At 34.1% G+C, this 12,645-nt stretch overlaps 1 protein-coding gene across 1 annotated transcript in view; it reads left to right on the top strand.

The window, feature by feature from the left end:
- SPAG16 (sperm associated antigen 16) overlaps positions 1-10,430 on the top strand; it is a 989,423-nt gene extending 978,993 nt beyond the window's left edge. The window contains exon 16 of the mRNA XM_061148815.1: positions 10,162-10,430. Within this exon, the coding sequence (XP_061004798.1) occupies positions 10,162-10,337 (176 nt within the window). The 3' untranslated portion in view covers positions 10,338-10,430. The remainder of the gene's footprint in view (positions 1-10,161) is intronic.
- The last annotated feature ends 2,215 nt before the right edge of the window (positions 10,431-12,645 follow it).

The following is a 12,645-nucleotide window of genomic DNA, read 5'->3' as shown; positions in this document are numbered from 1 at the left end:
ATCTTTAATTTTTGGCTTTATTCACCTGCTGAATTTTAGGAATTTCTGCAATGTCAAAGAACTGCCTTCCTATACATGATATTGTTTTCAAGTGTAAGTCAGAAAACAATTGCCATATTTATCTAGGGTGAACCTATAAAACATACTTTGTGGAACAAATTTCACTTAATAAATAACAGTCCATACCAAGTTTAGGTAAACTTTATCTTCATGCATTGTATGCATTAAACATATTATCTACTCTAAATAAGGTAAACATATCTGCTGGACTAGAGTCCCAAAATAAGACGTTGAAACTTTCAAATTATTGTCATTTTTATGACACATGAGTTTCTTCCCTGATAAATTTAAAATGCATTTGTTTCTCGCCTGTATTTACACTTTGACTCAAATTAATCTTTGTTCAAGCCATACTACCTACATGAGAAAAGTTAAGACCTATTAGCAAGAGTATACCTATTAAAAAATACTGTAAAGTATAAACATTGTTACTGGCACTTAGGCAAATTAAATTCCCAAGAAATATTTTTTTCTGAAATGTATTTATTGGCAATAGGGTGTGAAATAAACTAAATCAAATTTCACATCTCCTTCAATGATGTTTTTAAAACTCTGAGTAATGACCCAGGTTGCGCCATTAATGCAAATCCTCAAAACTTAAATAGTTTCTTGATGCTTTTCATTTTGAGACATCTTTTAAAGAAACAACAGATGCCTCTCTACATGCATTCTAAAAATCAATGGAATTAATCAATAACGCTCTCCACAGGTAATAAATGCTGAGAAGCATTTCTGCCTATCCATATTGATCGGGAGAATTGCTTCAGATTGGTTCTGATGTGTATAAAAATCATTTCCTTATTGATCAAAGCCTCCCTTCTCCACTCTGATATGATATTTCATATATGGCATACAACTATTTTAGACTACATTCATGTATATCTGTGATAAATTTCCTATGATTTGTGTATGAGACTAATTTGAATGAAATATAAATTGGATGTTTTTGTTTCTGTGGGGGAACATATTGCTTGAAATTTATTTAAAGCATGAATAATCATGAGAAATTACTGAATTTATTCTAATGAGAAAGGTAATGATGTTTTTCATTCACATTTTCTTTATTTGTAATAAGCTTAAAATTTTTGAGTTTGCTTCAGTTTCTTACAACAGAATTCCATTTATGCAGACACATGCATCTATACAGAATGATGCTATTCCTGGTGGTATAAATAATAGAAAGCTGCATAGAGTTTTAGTCAACAGTTGACTCACATTGCTGGCAAGTTATATTTTGGTTACATGATCAAAGATACAAGTGAACATTCTGACCTTTTAACTAATGTGTGTTGTATGTATAGACATAGAATAACAGGAAAGTATGTCTTCTAAATTAACTGTCTAATAATAGGTATATAATTTTAATAGATATAGCATAGTTTTATTAAATAGGACTCTATGCATCTTTGATCCAGACAATTTCTTTGGCTAACAGTACATGATAATTCATGGTTTATTGGGTAAATATTATTAGATCAATCAAGGACTTTTCCGAGGAAGCTTAACTTCTAATTCTTGATACATTAACTAGTGTTGTGAATTATAACCAAAACCTGTTATAACATATAACATTGACAGTTCTGTCAATATAACTTGGTAAATTCCATAACTATATACTGCCTATTTTCCTCATCTGACTGTTCCATTACAAAATGGCATTATTCTGGTCAGTGTATAAACTACTGTGGAAAGTGTCACTGAACCACTACCTCCTTATTTATTGAAAGGCTTCATTCATCTCATGACTTTCATTTGGAATTTCAGGGACTATGAATTATATAATCAAGTCCAAATATCTCTACTTTAGATAATTTCACTTTATTAATCAAATAATTTGATTTTTGTTCTTTTTTTTTTAAATTCTGAAGGAATCTCTGATGCAAAACAAGTTGAAATTTTTCAACAAAAGAGAGTAGTTTTACTGGATAAAATATGTCCACTGTATTCAAAAACACTGTTTGGCTGAGCTGAGGAAATGTCAGTCAACGCTGAATGCATAAGTATCAGAAGGAAGATGTATTCTGGTTTGTTTCCCCTAGAACAAAACTAAAGTTTATAACATCTGAAACACTTACCTTTTATGCTCACTAAGGCTCTGATGAATCTTGGGCACCTCATTGGATTCTGTGAGCTCTAAAAGAACAAAAACTGCTTTCCTAGGTCTCTCATATATTCCCAGGAAGCTAATTATACAATAAGATTCTTGGAGTCAACAAGTGCCATTAGAGTAACCACAGATATGAAATTTTTGAAATATTTCTTGTACTTAAATAGAAATTAATTTCAAGTATTCCTGGGAACAGGCATAGATTCAGCTGGAAGCTGAAGCTGCAAACCCAAGAGATATTTACTCTGACTCATGTTACATTTTAGTGAGTGCAGCTTAATCACAGTGGGAGAGACAACATTGAGCCAATCAATAAAAATTCATCTGGAGGTATTAGGGCATGACGTGGAGGATAAGAGCTGTGGCTTTTGAGTCATATAGTCCTCATTTCCAGATTCCACCACTTTAAGCTGCGTGACTTTGGGGGAAGTTGCTTTTCTCTCTCTCATTTTCCTCCTCTATGAAGCAGAGTATGTGCTAGCATACTCTCTGGTTCATAATGTGAACCATATGTAGAGTTTAAAATTCTTAGTAGCCATGATGAAATTAATTTTAAAAGATTTTTAATTGAATATAGTGTATCCACTAGTATGGTGCTATATAATCAATATAAAATGATTAATGAAATATTTTTCATTCTTTTCTCATACTGAGTCTTTAAAATCTGGTGAGCATTTTACAGTTGTAGCACATTTCAGTTTATATTAGCTGAATTTCAAATGCTCAGTCAGTAGCCATATATGAGTAGTGGCTACTATAATGGGTAGTGCAAGTATGTGTTCACCTCATAGGGTTGTTGTAAGGATAAAATGAGATAATATGTGTGAAGTGTTTAGAATGGTGTGTAGCAAATAAAAAGGACTAAAAAGGTAGTTGTGAAAACAGTTACGACTGATTATTGACTGCAGCAGTGCTAAACTGGAGTGAAAAAGCAAAACTACATGACATGATTCTGTTCTAGAGTAATCGCAAAGTTAAGAAGGCAAGATAAATAGTTGACTATAATATATGGCATCTTATTACAATATGAATGTAGGAATAAAGTGCCATAAAAGCTCAGAAGAGAAAGGAAGATCTTCCCCATTAGAGATGCCTTGTACACCTTGGTGAAGAGAATCATTCTGAACTGGGATTTAATCAATGGATAAATTTTTCTTAGGAAGATAAGAGAAGAGACCATGAAGATGGGCTTCCTGGCTGGCTCAGACAGTAAAGAACCTGCCTGCAATGTAGGAGACCTGGGTTTGATCCCTGGGTCAAGAAGATTCCCTGGAGAATAGCAACCTACTCCGGTATTCTTGCCTAGAGAATTCATGGAGACTAGAGGGCTACAGTCCATGGGATCACAGAGTCAGACATGAGCAAGGAGGATAAGAGAAGGAGGATAGCACTTTAACCATGAAGACAGCTGTTCTTTAACCATGAAAGACAGAAGAAAATATTCTACCAGAGGAATAATAGAAGCAGTAATTCAAAAGTAAGGAAACAAAAAAATGAGAAATGATGGCAAATTTTTAATGGAGAACAGAAAGTCCATGTAAGAATATACTTGGGTGAGCAGATGCAGATTTGTATTAGTGAAGAGGGCTTAAAATTCCTGCTAAGATACTACGATGTTACTCAGTGTAAAAAGGAAACAGTAAAAAGAACACTGGTTTGGAAGTCAAAGATCTGATTTTAACAAAGTTCCACAATTACCATGAATATATTTTCTTACCTTGGGCAACTCACTTCATCTCTTTGAGTATTTATAGTGAGGTGATTAGATCTAAAAGTAAAATATAACCTGAGCATGTTAAGAGTTGTAACAAATTTTGGTTGTCACTGTTGCTGCTGTTTTTGTTGTTGTTCTAGTCAAGTTTATGGTATTTGTTTTGGATGGGAGTGGCATAATGGAAGAACACTTTAGGAATTATTGTAGACAGATTTAAAACTAAAGAAATTGTAACCAAAAAAAATCACCTGGGGTTATCTTTTCAATAGTCCTAACATCTAACATTAAGGACTTTTAATATTGTAAACATAAGAGTTGAAAATGGAAAAATTGTAGAAAAGAAAAGACAAATGGATAAAGGCCAGGTTGAGGATGGAGAGGGATAAAAGATATGAAATTGTCATTGCAGTTTGGACTCTGAAAAACAGAATACAGTAAACAAAATTGAAATGGAAGAACTAGACATAATTTTGCTGGAAATGTGGGAAGGGATGAATCATTGAGTCTTTTTAGTATAGTAAGTGCCACATATACACTAGAATGTATGCATTTAGAATTGATATATGTGGAAGATTGCTGAGGAGTGGAACATGGAGCTCACTTCCTTCCACAAATACAGCAAATATACAAGTGGAACAGTTCCCACAGAACACTTATTGAATGCTTGTAGAAGACTTCAGCCTTCCAAAAGGGCAAGAACACCTCCACATAACTGAATAGGACAAAAGAAAAGGTGGGGGGGGGGGTAGTCTAGAAGGGACCCGTGCCACAAGGAGGGAGCTGTGAAAGAGGAAAGATTCCTGAACACTGGGACTCACCTGAGGGAAGATGAACCTGGCTGGAGGGAGAGCTTTGGAGCCTTGGAAGAGAGCCCAGCAACCTTTATGCACAAGAGAAACAGTGACCCCACTCATGGGCATGTGTCCAGAGAAAGCTAATTTGTTAAGATGCATGCACCCCAGTGTTTGCTGCAGCACTGTTTACAATAGCCAGGACGTGGAAGCAACCAGAGGAATGGATAAAGAAGATGGGGTATATATTTACAATGGGATATTACTCAGACATTTAAAAAAATGAAATAATGCCATCTGTAGCAAAATTAATGGACCTAGAGATTATCCTACTAAGTGAAACAAGTCAGATAAAGCCAAATATCAAATGATGTCAACTATACGTGAAGTATTAAAAAAAAAAGATACAAATGAATTTACAAAACAGAAAGAGTCCCACAGACTTTGAAAACAAACATGGCCAACAAAAGGGGGGAAATCCGGGAAGGGGATAAATTAGGATATTTGAATTAACATATACACACCATTATATAAAAATAAATAATCAAGACATACTGTATAGCATGGGGAGCTTTATTCAATATTCTGTAATAACCTATTCAGGAAAAGAACCTGAAAAAGAATGAATACATGTACATTTATAACTGAATCAGTATACACCTGAAACAACATTGTAAATTGGCTATATTCCAATATAAAATAAAAGTTAAAGAATTAATTGATGTGTGTGAAGAATGACTTCTGAAGACCATTGATGTTTAATGTTCAGAGTTTAACAGAGTATTAAAATCAACCCCATAATTCTTTTCTTCAGTTTTAAGCATTAAATTTTTGCCTATAAGGAAATTCAGTGGCATTAACAGAGAAGCCCCAAATGTCACACTTATCTGAATTATAATTTAAGAAAGAAAATTTAAAGTCAGTAAAAAGAAGCAAGGAGATCAAACCAGTCCATCTTAAGGGAGCTCAACCCTGAATATTCACCGGAAGGACTGATGTTGAAGCTGAAGCTCCAGTATCTTGATCGTCTGATGCGAACAGATGACTCCTTGGAAAAGTCTCTGATATTGGGAAAGATTGAGGACAGAAGGAGAAGAGGGTGTCAGAGGATGAGATGGCTGGATGGCATCACTGATGCAATGAACATGAACTTGGGTAAGCTCCGGGAGATGGTGAGGGACAGGGAGGCTTGGCGTTTTGTAGTCTATGGGGTTACAAGGAATAGGACACGACTGGGCAACTGAACAATAATAACAAACGAAGCAAGAGTTTTTTAACAATGAATATTTCAATTAAAATCCTAACTTTATCTTCTCTGAGCCTCATTCTTCATTAGCTAAAAAGGGAGAATATCTACCTGTTAGGACTGAGTGCAGGACATGTGAGGTAACTGGAGCTGCTGTAGGTGCTCAATAAACAGTGGCTGCTGCGAATTCATTCTAGCAGACCTGAAAGACAAACTCATCTCCTTTCTTTCCAAAAATATTATACTATTTATTCCATACCACAACTCCTCCTACAGCAAACATGTGTTGACTATTGATTATACCATTTCATAATTAATGTCAAAAATACTGCAGTAGGTAATATGCAAAATTCCTAATAAACTTAAGTAGAATTTGTCTAGGTTAAGAGATGAGTGTTGAAAAGATTAAGGTAACTCTTGGTTATTTTAGGTATTTACTCTCAAATTGAATTTTCACACTTTTGTATCTAAAATCAAAAGGCTTCCCTGATGGCTGAGACGGTAAGGAATCTGCCTGCAATGCAGGAGACCTGGGTTCCATATCTGGGTTGGGAAGATCCCCCGGAGGAGGGCATGGCAACCCACACCAGTATTCTTGCCTGAAGAATCCCCATGGAATCTTTTGGGGCTTCCCTGGTGGCTTAGCCAGTAAGGAGTCTGCCAGTAGTTTAAAAAAGTACCAACATTTCACTAATATTTGCACATTTTGTTAAGATGCAATGAGTTTCCAATTTTTGTTGGTTCACCCAAAGTGATTCCATATACCCAGATACAGTGTCACCACTTGATTTCCATGGGCTATTTCAGTTTATATACATCAAGACAGTCAAAGATTCAAGTTTTTATACCATATCCAATTGAGACTGCTTTGCTCAAGATATTATTAAACCTGTATTTTTTTTCAAAAATTTTCTTTCTAAAACAGAGTATAAAGAAGCTCTATAATGTATATTTAGCACTAAAATTTGAAAGAAATACTAATTTTTTAAAGATTTATTGGCTCATTTATTGGCTTTGAGTGAAGGCAAAATTTAGTGCTTTCTTCTTTAACCAAAAGAAATTGGCAAATTAATCCAAAGGAGTAAAATGAATAGCAATACACGTTATCCTCATTCAAACTCATTGGTCAGCAAAGAAGATAGTGATTTAACTGACAAGAAATTATTCTAAATTATTGATAGATTAAAATAAATGCTAAGTTTTTCAGAGATGTGTGGATCAGAAGATAGTCATAATCACTCATTATTGATATCTACTGATTTACATAAAAAATAACACCTAGAAAATTATATCAATCTTCTCCCTGGACTGCCTACTTTCTCCCTATTCTATAAAAGTCTGGGCATCCTGATAACATAAATGTTAATCAAAAAAGGAGCAAGTCATTTTTTATATAATACATGTTGAAATATTTATATTTTTAAATACCTTTTAGATCATTGTTGATAAACTATAACGCTAAGTATTTTAACCATATACTGTATACCCTTGTGATATTTGTGGAATGTGTGCATTTATAATTTAGTATAATCATTCTTAAATACAATGCTAAATGACATTTTAAATAGTCTATTTACTTAGGAATTGCATAGTAGGAGTCAACATTTTATTAAAATATTATAATGGTTAAGTATTTTGTTAAGATGTTATAAAATTTTTAAATAGAAATAATTTTTTCACATTTTTAAAAAGATACATGAACATTGTAGGTACAAGTTTTCATAAATCTTCATGTACTATTTAAAGTTTCATATCTATTGTATTTTAATTCCACTGACCAAGTTTGATGTAGCTAAATCTTCTATCCTTCCTAAATTTTCATTAAGACTATGACATTGGTATGACAAATGATTCATCCTGTAGTTTATTTTTTATTGCCAGTCATCAGGATGTTTAGAAAGATAACTGGGCACATGTTTCTAAATACTTTCTAGAGATGCTACCAGTAGTCTGATTTTTTTTTTTCTTTTGAGAGTACCACCCCCTCTCTCACACCAGTAGATACTAATGTAGTAATTGATACATCCTGATTAGTAATTGACACATCCTGGTAAGTAATTTTGCAAATCTTCTAACCTAGAAGCAGTTAAGCATCTCAATTCCCAGTAAAACTAATTTTGAGGTCAGACATTCTATGCCATGTAATAATCCAGTATACTTTATAGAGGTGAACATGATGTTAAATAGATAGATGGATACACACAATCTTACAGTCTTTTGAAAATGAGTTCAAGTAAACCTGCAAACCTCACCATGAACTTGCTGACTCAACTCTGTTCAAGCAAAGACACATTTTTTAAATATCTGCAGCATGGTATTGTTGAATTATATTATGAAATAATATACTCCTGTCATCAAATTCCAATATTATTATTTTCTCTATCTTATTGATCAAATTTTCAGAAATTTACTAATAACTTTCACAAAGATTTTCAATTATAATTTTTAGAAATTTGACTCCAATAAAAGGTAATGGTTTAAAAGCTAAATTGTTTCCCTTTTCTTTAGGGGCTTTGATTCTGCTTGGTTTTCTTTGCAAAAAATAGAAAATGATATTTACCATCTACCTTGTTATTATATGAAGACTACAAGAAAAAGAAAGTCATTTAATTCTTAGGAAAGTCACAAACAACTGTCTATAGTGTGAGGTTGAAAGTGGAATCCATATGTAACGTCTCTGTCAGCAAAGACTTGGTAGAAGGGGCTTTGTAATAAATATTCACATCTGCTTTGGACACTCAAATCCATCCTAAGGATCTTTGCTGTGTCAGGCTTTGTTCTAGATGAAGAAGCCCAGTAGATAAAAAGGTTTGTAAATAGGCCATATTTATCATGGTCAACCTTACCATGTTTCAGAGACTATTCATGGCAATTGGGGTTAAAATATGTGATTAAATATTTCACAGTGACCTTTATGGCAATATCATTATAGAATTTTTAACATGGAATGGTAAAACTCTGCTTTTACAGTGTATCACCTACTTAACATTGGTCAAGAAGGTGTCACTGATAACAATGCTATGCTAGATATGGAAAACCTAATGACTAAAAAAGCCAGACTCTGTATTCAAAGTGCTGGTGACTAAATGTGAGCTCCCTCCAATACCTAGGGTGTCATCTTAAGCAAGTTATTTAGCCTTTCCCAGTCTCTCTTTCATCACCTATATAGGAGTTATTATCATTAGATATTATAAGATTATCTGGAATAATAGATACTAATTAAATTTACTAAATCTAGTGTACAACATATTGAAAGAGTTTAATGAATCTTAAATGTCATTACTGGAATGATAATATATACCTTCTAAATATGGTTACATAATCCCATGGACAATACTAATGTCACTTATTTAACCCACACATTGAGCTTATATAGACATATTTTATTGCTTTTACTTGCTTCCAGATTCCCTGATAGTTTGCTGCAGGATTTCTTTAATAAAAGTTTTAGTTGGAATTGTATGTGGATATGTTTTTCATTTTAAGGAAATTATTCACTCACAAATATATGGTATAAAAATGTTGAGAATACTCTGTGCTATATTTAGCTCTTTTATAATACAAAATTTTAGTTTAACAGAATTTTAAATTAGATTAAAAATGCTGACATCTTTGAAATGGAGGTATTTATTTTCACTTCAACTCCAAATAAAAGTTTGCTGGACCAATGAGTATCACAATTTTTAAAGTATAGATTCGTATTATTATAGTTTTAAGCAATGATGTAGTATAGTAAACAAATTTTAATATAATAAATTTAAGTATAACAAATTAAGTATAAATTATCCACTGTGTATGTATATTTATTTATGTATGTATTAGTGTGTATATTTATATCTTTGCCATAGATAGTTTTGAATCTTATTTTTAAAACTTTTCCAGAGATAATTCACTTGAAAAGAAAGGTTTATTGTTTACTTGCTTTCAATCTCATCTTCTCAAAATTATTTATTAATCCCAAATACAAGGAGACTAGCAGGGCATTTTATGACCCCTACATATTAAATAGATAGATCATTTAAAAATTTTAAAATCTACTCGTTGGCATATCTTAATTGTGACTGGGATTATTTCCTATACAACCAGGAGTTAGTTCAGATTTGTTGACTGACATCTAACATGAGTCTGGATTATAGTTGAAACAAAAATGTATATTTTGTTGCTTGTAAACTGTTACTGCTTGAAATAAAACTTTGATTTTCATTCTTTCTCTCTCCCTTCCTCTCTTCCCCTTCTCTGTCAGGTCGAGTTTTGGCTCAGGCAAGTGGCAATGGGGTTATCCATTTGCTGGATCTTAAATCTGGGCAGATTCACAAACTGATGGGCCATGAGAGCGAGGCTCACACAGTTATATTTTCTCGTGACGGAGAGACTCTGTTTTCTGGAGGCTCTGACGGCACCGTTCGAACGTGGTCTTGACGGTCAGTGCATCCCACTGCAGAGGGTATTCCCTTTAAGGCTTGAAAATGCCTCATATTGTCCCAAACCAGTAAATAGCTGGTTAAATGTGTCAGCAGGTAACATTTACAATTTGCTTTAAAACTTGCTTTGGGCATAAATGCTAGTGCTCATACTGTTACCAATAAAAAATAATAACTTTCTGACCATTTATTTGTGTCTTTTTTTTTTTTCTCCTTTTGATAAGAATTCCAAAACAGAGCATCTTTGCTAGTGGTTTGGAAGAAACAGTTTTACAATGACGCCTAATGACAGACTAGATGAATTACAAGAGATTGATTTTGAATGTTAGAAAACAAACTGCAGGAGAACCAGGCTACTTTAAAAAAAAGAATCAAATCTAAACTGAAAGAAGACCTGAAGTGTAATTATGTATAGCACGGGGAAAGGCTTTCTGCAAACAAAGGGTCAAGTAGAAATTGGGAGCATACGTTTTCACAAATGCTTTAACAATGATTGTGCTTTATCTGTTAATAATAATCAGAGACTGCAGGTGGCTTAAATCTAAAGGCAAAGCTCTTCCGAACTTTCATCTCTGCAGCCCATGCAAGAATGCATTAGGTATAGTTACAGTGTTTTTTTGTAATTAGTGTTTTATTGTAATTTCAATGCAAGTAAGTATCTCGCACGCACGTAAAATGCCTTTTCCCCCTCCTAACGCACGCATCCACTGTATAAAACGCGACTGCTTAGAGAAGGCTCTAGCCTGGTCTCAAGGAGCAGCTCGGGATTTCGACCTAGCTGGGTTCAGAAGCCAGTTGTTGGCGCTGTCCGTGGTGCTGAGGAATTCCCGGCTGCCGGCAGAATGAGCTCCAAATCAGCAGTCTGCAAACTGCTCTCAGTGATGCAGAAACCCAGCTAAAGTTGCTCCTTTCCTTCACGTCCACAGTTAGCATTTTCTGGTGTGTAAGAGGGGATTCAAGCAACATATTGTGGATGGTGTTGATGTTCCTGCCGGCGGAGTGGGCTTTAAGCTACAGCATGCTGTTGCTGATTTTGATCCTCAGAGCCTAACCAAATCACCTCTACTGCTGTATCAAACACTGTGTAAGTGAACTCATGTGTGGAGGAGGCATAATCAGCTGGGAAATTTCATAGAAGGATCTGGGAAAAGGCTAAAAATAAGTTCAACATGATTCTGCTCCTGGGGTCTGGATTGCTACAGGACCAGCATTGCTTCTTGCTTTGAATTCTGAAGACAGGTCCAAAGCATATTTCTTATGTGTGTCTGCTGTGTTTCTCTCTGGAAGGGCGGGAGACTGCTTCTTGACTGTGTTTTGAAATGGGAGGTAGAATGGATTGCCTTTAATTCAAGCCTGGAAAATGTATTCTTTGGATAATTAAAGAAAACTGCTTTCCTAACACAAACGTGATCTTTTAGTTCGTATTGGCCTGTGACCCCCACCACCACCATTTAACCTCCAGAGTGATTAGGTAAGTGTATCTTATGACATGAGTTATGTTTGTTTTCTCAAAGAAATAGATGCAATCATTTTAAATCATATGTAGCAATATGGGGAGGGGGAAAGTTTAGCTGGGAAGTGATCCTCAGTTTAGCAGTGTTTGCTTACTTATTAAAGATCTTCGGATAAACATTTTGATTTCTCTAATATTTCTTCTCTTAAATAATTATTAAATTGCATGAGAGTAGCACAGTTAGGAAGAATGCTTTTTAAAAAAATAATAAGTTTCTTATATTGAAGAGAAGACCTTGTTTTCTCCATGCAGGTTTTAAAATATATTTCATATTTTAAAAGCATGTTTAATGTTCATGTAAAGTGAGTATGACATCCCTATATTACCTTTGAGTTTGCATTTACCCTAGCCTGACACATTAATGCCTACCTGTAGCTTGCAAAGAGATCATTTTCTGTCTGTGTCCTTTTGAAACAGAATGATCTGGGTATTTTATATGGCTTATCTTGCATGTATTGACAAGATACTACTAGAAAACTGTAAGAAAGCACAGTAGCTCCTTTTTCTTCCAAGATAAACTTTCTAAGTGTGTGGGAAATGTGTAAATGCATGACTTAATTAGAAAATTATCATTTTTCAGAAGCTTGTATTATGTCTGTAGCCTCTATAGTAATTTAAGAGTAAAAATGCTTTGTCAAAGGAAGCTTCCAGCTTCTCAAGTAGAATTATAGGTTTGCATTTTTTTTGGTTCTGTCGTGACTCATTATTTTTGACGTATTTTAAAAGAGATCCATCTCCTTTATCATCACCTTCACAGAAGGAATTCTAATATTAGAGAGAAGTTTTTTCTCTT

The sequence above is a fragment of the Dama dama genome, chromosome 8, assembly GCF_033118175.1.
Source record: "Dama dama isolate Ldn47 chromosome 8, ASM3311817v1, whole genome shotgun sequence".
NCBI classification, from domain to species: Eukaryota; Metazoa; Chordata; class Mammalia; order Artiodactyla; family Cervidae; genus Dama; species Dama dama.
This window is presented reverse-complemented; position numbering and strand designations above follow the sequence as displayed.